General features: G+C 38.3%; 1 protein-coding gene across 1 annotated transcript; it reads right to left on the bottom strand.

The window, feature by feature from the left end:
• Positions 1-1444: 1444 nt before the first annotated feature.
• Positions 1445-10781, bottom strand: BRF2 (BRF2 RNA polymerase III transcription initiation factor subunit). Its single transcript, XM_032229179.1, has 5 exons — positions 10697-10781; positions 9358-9542; positions 9058-9117; positions 6738-7059; positions 1445-4828 (listed from the first exon to the last, which is right to left on the bottom strand). The coding sequence occupies exons 2-5, from the start codon at positions 9509-9511 to the stop codon at positions 4129-4131; spliced, it is 1236 nt and encodes a 411-aa protein (XP_032085070.1). The 5' UTR covers positions 9512-9542; positions 10697-10781; the 3' UTR covers positions 1445-4128.
• Between the last annotated feature and the right edge of the window lie 3108 nt (positions 10782-13889).

Genomic DNA, 13889 nt, shown 5'->3' with positions numbered 1-13889 from the left:
AAAATCAGGCATGATTCACTTAGCGACTGCCTTAGCAATAAATATTCTGCTCCCAATTGAGGGTTGTAAGTTAAGGAAGACCCTGTACCCTTTTCTCTGGAGGAACTGGACAACATACTAAGTGATAACAGTGCAGACTAAGAAATCCCTTCTTCCATGGAAGCTGTGCTATCCTCTGTCATTTCTGGCATAAAATAAAAGTCTACAGAAGGATAATTCTGCTTTGAGATTCCTTTAGTTGAATCTTAGTGTTTCTAGAGGGTACCAGGCCAGGAAAGACCAAATTAATTTTTCTTTCCCCAATCTATTTGGTCTTAAACATCCAAGTCTTAATAACAACAAAAATAACTTTTGCTCCCGCCTTCTGTATTTTTTTTTAAATTTTCCAAATATAATAGGATGCATACTAGGAAGCATACTGCATTAACATTGATTCGGTTAGATTATTTTCTTATTACTAATATATTACTAAGTATGAGGTTAAGTATGGTGTGTGAATACGACAATCAAACAAATCTTCCCACATACCGTATATACTCGAGTATAGGCCGACCCGAATATAAGCCGAGGCACCTAATTTTACCACAAAAAAACTGGAAAAGTTATTGACTCGAGTATAAGCCTAGGGTGGGAAATGCAGCAGCTACCGGTAAATTTCAAAAATAAAAATAGATACCAATAATGTTTTTGAATATTTATTTCAAAGAAAAACAGTAAACTAGCGGTGTATTCAATGAAATACTTCACTCACCTCATGATGCTGATGTCCCGCTGTGATGATGATGTCCCGTGCAGCCGCGGGAGCGATGTCCCGCCTCCTATGACACACGGCACAGTGATTTTTTGTAGATTTTTTTTTGTAGATTTTATTAATATTTGTAGGCCGCCCTTTTCCCTGAGGGGACTCAGGGCGGCTCACATAAAATCGGGGAAGGGGAATGATGATTCCTATCATTGGATCACTGTACCAGAGGAGGTGGGACATCGCTATGTGGCTGCTTGCCATAACAAGGAGGAGGTGGGACATTGTTGCAGAGCGGCAGGAGGGGGAGGAAGGGGAATCGTAAGACAGCCCTGCATTACATTAGAACGTGAGGAGGGGGGATGGTGCGGTGCACGCTGCGCGGCAAACTGACACAGAGGGAGGGGAAACTCACAGGGGCACTGGGCCATTCACGAGTGTCACCCAGCGGCATGGCCCCGCCCCTTTTTCTCCTCCATTTCGGGCAAATTTTTCACTGACTCGAGTATAAGCCGAGGCGGCTTTTTTCAGCCCAAAAAGTGGGCTGAAAAACTAGGCTTATACTCGAGTATATACAGTAAGTAGTTGGTGCCTTTTTTTAAAAAAAGAAAAATAGTTCTAAAGTACAGATACTTGTTCTTAATAGCATGAACCTCATAAATAGGGTTTGGCCTATGAAATGGGGCATATATTTGTTTATACAATGCACTCAGTGGAGGCTTTTTTATTCATGTCAAAACGATAACATCAGTTCATTGGAATTGAAAGGAACATCAACAAAAAGATTGTTGATGAACAGCTGAGCTTCCAAGTATTGGGAAGAATGCATGTAACCCAACTGGGGTAAAAGGGGGAGAGAAATGCATGTTGCTCATTTAAAATCAACCTTTCAGAGTACATTGTGCAATTATCTCATGTACTAGCCAACAACCAGCAAGAAACATTTTGTGGACAATCAAAAGCAAATACCGCACCCATGTTTATGAAGGATGTAGCAAGGCTACAATATTTTTGCTACATCTGAGGGAAGGTGTTGGCTTTTTTTGCTAGGTCTTTAGGATCATTGCCTTGTTTTGTTTACAGAGACAGACATAATTAACTTTTGCGTTGGATTTATGAACTAGGATTACACCTGTAGGAGACTGTTGTTTAGAACAGAATATTGGAGAAATGCAAAATTCCGTACTTGAAGGAGAGAGTCCACCAAGTCCAAGGTCACAGCACCCAATATTCCTTGGGAGTTTTTCCATTCCAGTGGAAAATCTTTGGCCAGGATTCTTGCAATTCCCAGAAATCTCCCTTGCAACACTCGCAGTATCAACTTAGTATTATTTCCAGGATTGACATAAAGTTATCAAAAGTGGTATTTACTGCTAAATACCCAAAGGGCAGCGCTTGTAACAGCATTTTCCTTCAGTTGTTCTATGCAAAAATACCACAAATCTTTGTCCATGTGTGTGTCTATGTGTGGATTTTATTTTTACTGCTCCATAATGCTTAATTAGCTCATTTAAGCTGATGTATATTATGCCTGTTTAAAACCATAAAGAGAAACTCTTCACTCTGTTCAGAGGGCAGAAGGGCCACATTTTCACAGCCCTCCTTGCCAGAAAAGAGAAAACCTACTCCACAAAACCTACCTCCACAGAACCGCAGAGGCTGTGTGGTTTCACAAGCCTTAGGCCAACCTTGAAATTTCCTAAGACTTCTGGAAAGCAATAGCCATGAAAAGCCATAAAAGCACTTAATCCTCCTTATTTGGAAAAGGTCATTTCTCCCAACCTTCTTGGTTTTCATATGTATGTATGATGTTTAATAGAGCCTTAACTATTTTATATGGCAATATTACAACCCACATGATATTGGCAATGCTGAACTTGTTATATATGCTTGCTAGAATGAAATATTATTATTGGGGAAAACTTTGTATAACTACCCTTTCTTTTGTTGGTTTACATTTTGAGCAAATGACATATCAAAATCAGAGCTCTTTGAGAGACAGCCGTGCCAAAGAAAGCATTTAATACATTTTTTGTTGTGTTTGCATTTTATACAAATGAACTGTTTTTAGAAGATGTTTCTTGTTTAATATATTAAAAGAACTGCAATATCCAATGAACTAGGTATTGCTTTTATGTTCCACCCATGCTTTGCCATCCCAACCTACACTCTTTTAATATTTTAAACTTCTAAACTGATTCCAAGCAGTGGGACTCATTTACCCAACACTTAAAAGATCTGTGGGAGGTAAACAGCCATTCAAGCAACTACACTGGTCATCTCAGATTCTGGGGATAGGAGGCAAATCTCCTGCACACTCTTAATGAATGGTTTTCTCCCACCTACTATTCATGAGGGATGGAAAAGCCCTATTTCTGCACCCATTCAAAAGGTGTTTTATCATCCCAACTGGGCCAATTCATCTCAAATCTTCCTATTTCAGCTTATATATATATATATATAAACAGGAAGATTTGAGATGAATTGGCCCAGTATATATATAGCTGAAGTCAAACACAAGTTGTAGGTACTAGCCAAATAACAAGAGGGGAAAACAGAAGCTGAAAAGTGGAGTTTCACTCATAAGATTTAAAGGGATATGCTGAGTTCATCCCATTTATACATATGATAATTAGCTTATTTGCATGATGACATCATGGCATGCATGATCATGCTTATTCCTCTTGCCCCCCCACAGATAAATAGGTATGTGAATCACAATATGCCCTGCTCTAAACTACTTATATCACTTTCAACCTCAGTCAATGACTGCAGAGCCTATGTCCACTTAACCCATTGAATGCTAAATGAATGTTTACCTTCAGTGTTACCAGACTCACAAGGGAAACTTCTAAAATAACATGCAAAGCAATGTTTGAACTGGAAAGAAGGTCAATCCAATTCAAAAAAATAGCAAGCAAAATAAACCAGGAGTGTATCTGATGCAGATCATTAAGCTTCAGTGTAGTAAGATTAAATCCAACTTTTTCTGATGTTCAGGACTAAAAATGTAGCAGAACCATATTAGTGTGTTCACCAACACACATCTAGGCCAAAGAGCTGCCTTTTAAGAAAATTATTAATTATGTTTATTCCAACATCTAGCAAAAAAAACCTAAAGCTCATGTTTTAGCACTGCTTTCCCCAATCTTTATTATAACCTTCTTTATTTTGTTGGTACTGTGAATTCAGAAAACCCAAACTAATGCATACAAAGCAAACAGACTGCAGAAGACCATTAAGATACAAGGTTGTTCGTTCCTGAACATAAGGATTTCATCTAATCTCCGAATAAAAATATGTCTGGGACTATGAACTATAAATATAAGAAACCCAACCCCTGTTGCCACTGACTGCAGGCTTTTAACCCTCACTAAATACCTTCACTAGCACAGGCGAACTTGCATTTTGCTATACAGTTCCGTTTCTTCTGGAGTCCGGATGTATTGTTCGATCTCACTGTCTAAAATGGGCTCATCCCCTGTGACGGCTGGACCTTCAGGGTCTGGATTGCTGGGTCGAGGCTTCTTTGTTGGGTACAGGATACAAGGGGGAAGCAAAGGCATCCGCTTCTTCCCAGCAACAGAAGCCTCTTCCGTCAAAGCAACGGTTGCTTTTGTAGGCTGATGGTCTGATGGTGCTGTGAAGTTCTCAGGCTCGTAGTCTTTTGTGGTATCCACCACACGGAAAGCCGCCCGTAGAAGCACACGGCGATGTTGCAGCAAGTCTCCAACGTATTTTGACACAGTCCTCCGGTCCACTTTGAGCCCGCGCAACCAACCTAGTTGAGAGGCCATCTGAAGGAGGATATTATGCAATTCCTTCAGTCTTTGTGGGGCTGGCCGTGGCATGTCCATGTTAGCAAGCTTACAAAACTTTGCAAGGGTGCAAGCGAGGCGATCAACAGGTCGCAAAGACTGCCATGCCAAGAAGGCTGCTGCCATCACAATGGGGATGGGGTGCCGACCAGTCACCAGCCACGTCTCACTGGCAAGCTCTATTATCTGGATTGTCCTTGCCAACAGCTTCTCCTTGTCTTCCAGAAATTTGGCTGGGATGCTGGACGATTCCTGGAAAAGCTTAAAGCTGAAAGGAAGAAAATATATTGGGGATATGGAAAAGCCTATCAACACAGCTCATGTTTTTGCTTTAATTTTATACTTTTGGAAATATTATCTGCAATATTTAAATTTGTATAATTTGAGGAAATTATTTTTAAAAACATCTGATTAAATAAATCAAGGCTTTGCCTGCTAATGCTCTGTCATCAAGAGATTTTATGGTACCTGTTCCTTCCTTTCAGGTTGGTGTGTTTTTAAAGAGTAGAACAGAACAGAATAGTTGGAAGAGACCTTGGAGGTCTTCTAGTCCAACCCCCTGGTCAGCCAGGAAACCCTATTTCAGACAAATAGTGGTCCAATCTCTTCTTAAAACCTTAGAGTGTTGGATCATTCACAACTTCTGGAGGCAAGTTTTTCTAAGAATATCATTCCCATTTTAAATATTATTTAGATCGCTACTTGAGTTGTTTTACTACTTTAATTCTTGGGATCATTGTTTAAAAAGCAATAAATATTTGGATATGCCTGTCTAAATCGTACCACTCCATGCTTCCTGCTCAGAATATAATACACATCCAGAACAGTCAATTCAAAACAAAATGTTCACTTCAAATATACATCCTGAGCTCACATACATGCCTCTGAAGACTCCTTAATAAGAGCTTTCTTCTATTTCCCACCCAAACATAATAAAAATTCACCCAAATCAGACAGATATGAGATTGCATTCAAAAATGCAAAAGACAAAGCTGAAGTTTGTCAGAAGATTAACTATTAGTAACTTTCTGACGTGACCTGACAAAAGCACACTGACAAAACCGCGTAGCTAAAACCGTGACATCATCCCCGCGCCAACAACGGCACGGCGACAACAGCGCAGCAACAGAAAGCCGATTTAAGTTAAGGTAAGGGTTAGGTTTAGGGTTAGGTTTAGGGTTAGCGTTACGTTTAGCATTAGGTTTAGCGTTAGGTTTAGTTTTACAGCGCACTTCTGTTGCCGCGCTGTTGTTGGCGCGATTCAGCGCTCATTCATCGGAGCGCTTTAGAACTTGTGGTTTTGTCACTGCGGTTTAATCGGGGACGGTTTTGTCGTTCGCCCTTTTGTCAGTGAACCACTTTCTGAAATGTACATTTGAATCATATATTAGGAATAGCAAAACCAGCCACATGTAACACCTTTTCAGAAGGCAGATTGATTTAGGACAGAGATGTCAAACTCAAGGCCCACAGGCCGAATACGGCCTGCAGGGTGCTTAGATCTGGCCCGAGGGGCTGCCCTGCAAACAGTGAAGGACCAGCCTGCTGTGCCCTTGCCAGTGAAAGCTCAATTTTTGCTGGCAGAGGGTTGTCACAGCTGAAAACCGAGCTCAGGAACCTGTTTTTGCTGGCAGAGTGCTCGGGCCACCACAGGCACTCTCGAAATGAGTGACATCGAGCTGGCCATGCCCACCCTGGCCACGCCTATCCCATCCCCCTGAGGTCAAACAACCCTGATGCGGCCCTCAATGAAACTGAGTTTGACAACCCTGGTTTAGGAGAACTGTCTGACATGTCTCAGCTTGAACCTCTAAATAAGTACTGTAATGGACTTGACTTCTAGTAAACTATACCATTCTCAATAAATGGAGTTAAGGATCATTCTTACTGAGAGGTTCAAGGTGAGGCAGTTCTGACAAGAACATTTAAATACCTGAAAGCGGACCTCCACTTCCAAAATATGAGAAAACCTCTAAGTTCACTAGAAATATTTCTATGCATCAGCTCTATCTAGTTTCAGCAAAGTGGTTACACTGCACTTCCAATCTATAGAACTTTCTTAGAACCAATATACTGAAGCTTAAATAATAAGAATTAATTCCATCCCTAACTCTTCAACAACTGCACATTAATGAGTCAGACATTTATGAGAAAAGAGCATTAAAAAACCATCTTGCCTGTTGAGATGTGTTTTCACAAGATCGATCAAGCTCAGAGTTGGTACATCTAGTGCCAATTCCTTCAAGAACTGCAAGTAGGTTCTGGCAAACAGTTCCTTGTCTGCATAAAGGAGCAAGCAGACAGTGCCCATTGTCAAGGGCCAGTTGTGCTGTCTACAGGTCACAAAAACACAGCAACCTATAATTATCTCCTTCTTCTCTAAGCTGACAAAAGCAAAGCATGGGCATTTGATTGCCTTCTGGTAATAGGACACAGCAGTATCTTCAAACAGAGAAGGAAGTCGAAGGACTTTGCAGAGATCCTGAACACGTCTGATACCTGTGGAAGAAGGCAATGTAGATAATTAAGAAATATGTCCATACCAGGGCCCTCCAGATATTTCTGGCAATAGTGGCTGAGGCTGTAGTCTTTGAAGAACTATTTGACACCAACTTCTTGCTTCAGAAAATCTGTACTGCACAAACATCATTATTCTGCTTTAATGGCATTACTGCATGTGAGGTTTTAAGGACAGCAAGATTTTTTTTCAATTCCCATTAGAATTTACATATATTTTCTGTTAGCAATCTTCTGGAATGGAGCAATATATTGGAGTTGGGGAGAGATAGCAGAATCAATATAAGGAGAATCTCAAGGTATTTGTAAAGCAGAATGGGTATGTATATACACACAGCCATGCTGTAATTTAAATCATTTTTGTTTTAAGATGGATGTCTGCTTTTTCTCATAAAATCAAAACCAAGACAGTTTTATTTGGTCAACTGTATTTTACATACATACTATAAAAAAAAGGCACATTAGACAAAATAAATTAGTAATTTTTATGTAACGTGTGTAAAAAATCACTGGATGTCTTCCCTCAATATTTATCTGGGGCCTTTTATTCTCTGGGTGTATTGTATAGATAGTCCTCAATATGCGACAATTTGGTCACTTCATGACTGTTCAAAGGTGCAGTGGATCCCACAAAAAGTACTTAGGGCCTGTTTTCTAAGTTATGACAGGCATATATACTCACATGCTGACTAGATCACATTTTGGACACTTGGCAGTTGGCTCATTTTTACGGCTGTTGCAGCATCCCATTATCACATGATCATGATTAGCGACATTTTTTGCCAGTTACAAGTATTCTGGTTTCTGGCAAAAAAAATGTCCATTGGAGGAAATTGATTCACTTAATGATCATCGCATTCATTTAACAACTGCCACATTCACTTAATTACTGTTTGTTTGTTTGTTTTTTAAAAAAAGATCAATTCTGTTTGTGCCTTGACTTATGACTGCAATAAATTACAACCATACTTCAGGGCTCAACTACAAACGTAAGGGTTACCCTCTATATAGTACTTGTACGTATTCTGCGTGGGTAGGTGCATACAGTCTTTGACTTACAACAGTTTGCTTACTGACCATTTGAAGTTACAATGGCACTGAAAAAAAGGACTTATGACCATTTTTCACACTTCACCGCTACAGCATCGGCATGGTCACATGATTTACATTCAGATGCTTGACAACTGGTTCATATTTATGGCTGTTGTAGTGTCCCAAGGCCATGTGATCATCTTTTGTGACATTCCATCAAGCAAAGTTAATAGGGAAACCAGATCCACGTAACCATGTTACTAATTTAACAACTGCAGTGATTAATTTAACAAATGTGGCAAGAAAAGTCGTAAAATGGGGCATAGCTCACAACAACTTTTTCACTAAGCAACAGAAATTCTGGGCTCAACTGTGGTCATAAATCGAGGACTATCTGTGTATTACCACTGCTGTAGTAATGAGTTTCGCTTTTTGTATATAGACGATTTTATAACTGTATCATTTTAGATAGATCATTTAAAGCAGTGGTAATCAACCTGGTCCCTACCGCCCACTAGTGGGCATTCCAGCTTTCATGGTCGGAGGTAGGGGTTTGCTGTAACTCTGCTTTATAAATTGTATAAAGTAAAGTTCCTTCCCTACTTTATAAATTACCATTACTGTGGAACTGGTGGGCGGTTAGAAAATTTTACTACTAACAGAGATACAAAAGTGGGCGGTAGGTATAAAAAGGTTGACTACCCCTGATTTAAAGCTTACCTATTTGGCAGAAGCCTGGTACCAGCTCAAGATTATCTACCAGGGATTTAATGAGCTCTGAAATGCTCTGAAATTTGGAAATCTGAAATGGGAAATCACCCTGCCCTTAGCAAAGGATATAGGTAATTTAAAAGTACAGAATGATTTTGACTTTAGAGAGGAGCTACACTTCACAAATGGGAAGTACAGTGCACCAAAAGGTGCTGACTGGTAATATTAAACATTTACCTCGCTGCAAGCAGCGGCTCAGCTGTTCACTTTGACCAGTACTTCGTGAATATGTCACTTCTAAAAAGACAAAAAATAAATTATAAGGGAAAAATGACAAAAAGAACATCATATTTCCCCAAACAACTTTTAAAATACATGTACATTTCATACATTTTTAATGTTCAATGTTTAAATATTTGAAGTTTATATAAAAGGCCACAAGGGATGTTTTCATCTATGTAGATTACAGGTATCCAAAATATACTTAAACTTTATGATCCCAGGAGTTTTCAGTTCCATTGTTATTCTTTGATTCACCTTGTAAATGTTCTTCATCAGCATATGTAGTGGTGAGAAGTCCTTCAGTTAGAATAAAGCCACAATCTGCACACACCAACTGGTTCTGAGTGTAGTGAGAATCCTCCACAATTTCCAGGGAGCCACAATCTGGACACTTCTTTTGAATGGACATTTTAGTAGTCCAACAACAGAATTATTTTAAACTGACAATTGAAAAAATATTGGGATTTGATTAACATATTTGCTCCATAACTTTTCCCATATTTCATATGACCCCCATAAATCTGCCTCGATCTACTTGTCTAATTTATATATTTGAAGTAATCTTAAGAAATTAACTTACAAGTTCGGAAAAAGTAAATTTGACCAATTTGATGGTCAAATACTTCAAATATGTATACTTCAAAATATAATCAGTTATTGTGATTTTAGCAAACATATTAATATCAGTGTCAATCATTCTGTTAACATATTAATTCTTGCAACACATTGTGTGCTTCTCAGCATGCTGCATCATACATTGGTTTTGTGCATCAATCGAGCACATGCACCTAGGTAGGTAGCATCAATCTAATCCCAGGAAGGATATCTTCTAATTCATTCATGATATATAGGCATAACATCACTAGAATTCAGAATAATAGGGATGGAAAGGACCTTGGTTGGACATCTTTCAGTCCAAACACCTGCTCAAGCAGGAGACTATACCATTCTGGACAAAGGGCTGTCCAATCTCTTATTAAAAATGTCTACTCTCCAATTTCTGTGTCCCGTAAAAAATGGAATAACAGAGTTGGAAGGGACTTTGGATGTATTCTAATCCATCCCCTATTCTGGCAGGAAACCCTACACCATTTCAAACAAATGGTTGTCCAATCTCTTCTTAAAAACTTCCAGTGTTGGAGCATTCACAATTTCTGGAGGCAAGACATTCCACTGACTAATTGTTCTAACTGTCAGGAAATTTCTCTTTAAAACGTTTTGATTATGAAATTTTATTGCTAGTGGGAAGCAGAGGAAACCCAGGCCACAGTCAGGGGACCTAAATGGCCTAAAACCTTTTGCAATCGAAACAGAAATCACCACAGCCAGAGAGAGAGAGAGAGACTGCTGGGGCTGCCTAGAGATCTTGAGACGCCAAGGCCGCATTGTGCATTCTACGCAATGGTTTTTAATTAAGCCGGAGCCCACCAAGTTACTTGCTCGAAGACCCATATCGTGCGACATCCCCCCCTCCCGCTTCATACCCCTCTGGTCCCGGAAACGCTGGGGATTAAGGGAGTTGGGAGTCCTCACACCGAGCGCAGATGGTCAGGGAAGACCGACCTATAGCAGCCGCTGTAGGGTATTCGCCTACCTTATTGCGAGTCAGAGGACCAGGTATACCGAAAAGAAGCACCTTTACTCCATTTTATTTAATTCGGCTCAAACCGGAAACAAACCAGCTGGGGGGGACTATTCCCTGGAACACATTCATTTTCCGGTGCACTACAGTATCCAGCCAGCAACGAATTTATCACCGTTCAATGTTTCCGAAGAGAAACAAAGAACGAAGGAAAAAAGTTCCGGGTAAGTGCTGGCAGCTTTCTTACTGAAGTTTTTTGTTAAGTGTCATTGCCTAGGGCTGAGTGCATGTGACTGGCCTATGATCACCCAGCTAGCTTTTTTTTCCTGTAATAAGAGTAGAACTCACTTCTCCTGGTCTCAAGCCTTAACCCCTATAGGACAACTGGCTAATGCTGCATAGTAATCCAGAAATGTATGAAAAATTAACACACCAACACACTGTCAGTGATTACACTGACAGTTAACACTAAATAAATCTGATTTGAGCATAGATTTATTTTTTCCAAGTCTTACTATAATAGGGAAAAATAGGGCCAGAAGTAGTATGCAAGCAGTAACTAAAGTATGTCTTAATGCACTCAACTCCATGAAATCCACAATAAATGCTTAGTTTATTTTAAAATGTGTATGTCGACTTTTGGAATGTAGACAATAGTTCAGCCAGATATTTTAAAAGTTGTAAAAATGAAGCAACTATGTTGCTATCTTTGGAAACGCAAACTATCTTGTGAAATATTTACTAAATAGTGTCATAGTACTAAAACAAATACTTCCCCTTAATTCAAGGAATACTGTTTGCTCAGATAATCCAGTTCCTTCCTGTGCAATGACTTAGCATTACAATTACTTTCCAAATTGGGCTCAGTCTATCGTATCAGGAATACTTTAGAGCAAAGGATCATTTTTTGATATGGCAATGAAGGATTTTTTTTTTAAAGCACCTTTATCAGGATGTTGTCAGAGTTTTAAGTGCAGGATTTTTTTAAAAAACTGTAACTACTTTTCATACAATTATTTAGAACTAACTGTGTTGTCAAATTGTAAAAAAATCTCATTTAAAAAAAATCCTAAAACCTTTGACTTTCTTCAAATCCAACTGTTCCATTAACAGTAGATTATTAAAATAATAGAATTTGAAATATGCATGGAAGTTTCAATCCAAAAATGTAAAAGCAGAGGAAATTAGAAAACAAAATGTTCTCAGTATCATCAAATCAGGATGATTTTGATCATCCACATCCATAATCTTATTTTCTACAATTTCTATATTAGGTTTGTAGTGTGAAGAAGAGAGGTCATTGGTTGTTAAAATATTGGTATGAAATACAGGATTAGGCTGAATTTACATGCTATTAAAATCAATCAACACAACCTAAAACTTTATTCCTATTTTGATGTGTGTATGATCACACCATTCCCTTTCAGGCAAGGAACATTTTACAAAATGCAAAAAAAGATATATAAGGACATCGTTCAGCATTTACACATCTGGAAACATCAGGATATAAAAGTACAGTAGATATTTATGCCAGATCATCAAAATTCTAACTTCCCGGTTGAGGAGCCAATGTCGCAACAACACATCATGCGGTCTCGATAGTCCAAGACCGCCATTGACACTTTTGCCACTGGATGGTCCAGTAGGACCTAACCGTCCCGTAAAGACGGTGAACAGGAAGACAAAGCCTTGCTGGTCTCAGGGACATCACAAAGTCCCTGATTGACCCAAGGGAAGCGCTTCAAGCCGGTGGCAAACAGGCAGCCTCCAGTCCATCGGGTGAAGTTTTTTTTTATTTTGAGAAAGATTGCCCAAAGAAACTTTTTTTAAAAGATAAATTAGTCCTTTAAGTAAAAGAATAAAGCGGCGAATTTAATTCTTATAGGACTGCCTTGGAAAGTTTTTGCTTTTTCTTGTAACAATATTTTGTGGATTGAAGTGACTGTAACGCTTCCTGTTTCTCCACTTGAAGTGAACGGATTGATTTTTTTTCCCCTTCTATTTTTTATCACCTTATTTTTTGGCTTGAATTAAAATCCTATTTATTTTAACAAATTTTTCCTACAATTTGTTATTAAATTCCTCCAAAGACAATTAAAGATTCTTGTTTTCCATAAGCTTGAGACAAGTATGAAAAAGTCGAATCTGCCATTCGGAAGCCAGAGTCTGGAGGTTTTTTTTAAAACAATGTATCCTTTGTTCATTTCTCTTTGATCTTACTGACTTTGTAACTGAAGGGTTTGCAACTTGCTTACAAAATCTGATAAAGAGTCAAGGACACGAATTGTTTTTTGCAGGTGCTCTTGGAAAATATTTTGGTAAGAGAAGGAAAAGGAAAGAAAAAGATAGAACCCTTCTCCTTTAAAGAGTACAACAGAACTTGTGCTTTATATATATATATATATATATATATATATATATATATATATATATATATATGTGTGTGTGTGTGTGTGTGTGTGTGTGTGTGTGTGTGTGTGTGTGTGTGTGTGTGTATGTATGTATGTATGTATGTATATATATATATATATATATATATATACACACACACACATACACAAAAGAGGCTTGGAAGGCTAGAGTGGCAGTGGCTATCAGACTCCTTTTTTCTTTTTTCCTCCTTCATTTTTTTTTGGAAAAATGGATCAATATCCAGATGGGAAAACTACAACAAGGAAATGTTAATGGATAATGTTTAATGATGTGTGTGTGTATGTGTGTGTGTGTGTTGTATTAGTAAAAGCAAATTGGATATAAGCTTTAAATTGTGAGTTGGGAAAAGGGGGGGGGGAATGCTTAGATATCTTATTAACGGATTTTGTTTCAGAATGTTATAAAGGTGTAATGTCATTGGAGGTTTATTGAAATTGCGAATGAATGCCAGTAGGTGGTTGTGTCTTTAAATACAAATGATTTCGGATAAAAGCACGTTTAAATAATTGTAGTTAAATGAGAATTGTGGTACATTGATAGTAAAATACATAAAAGATTTTTGATGTACAATACGAATGAAGTATATGTAATGATTGTGGAAGAAACGCACAAAATGTATTTGTAACCAATCGACACGCTTTTACAAGATGTAACAAAGGATGATTCTTTTTTTGTGTTTTTAATTAAAACTTTTCAAAAAAAATCTACCTTCCCAACAAACTTTTATTATATTCAAAAATGCATTGAAAATGAAACACATAGTACATTTTAC

This window comes from Thamnophis elegans, chromosome 13, assembly GCF_009769535.1.
Source record: "Thamnophis elegans isolate rThaEle1 chromosome 13, rThaEle1.pri, whole genome shotgun sequence".
In the NCBI taxonomy this organism is placed as follows: Eukaryota; Metazoa; Chordata; class Lepidosauria; order Squamata; family Colubridae; genus Thamnophis; species Thamnophis elegans.
The sequence above is the reverse complement of the archived record's forward strand: the minus strand, read 5'-3'. Positions and strand labels throughout refer to the sequence as shown.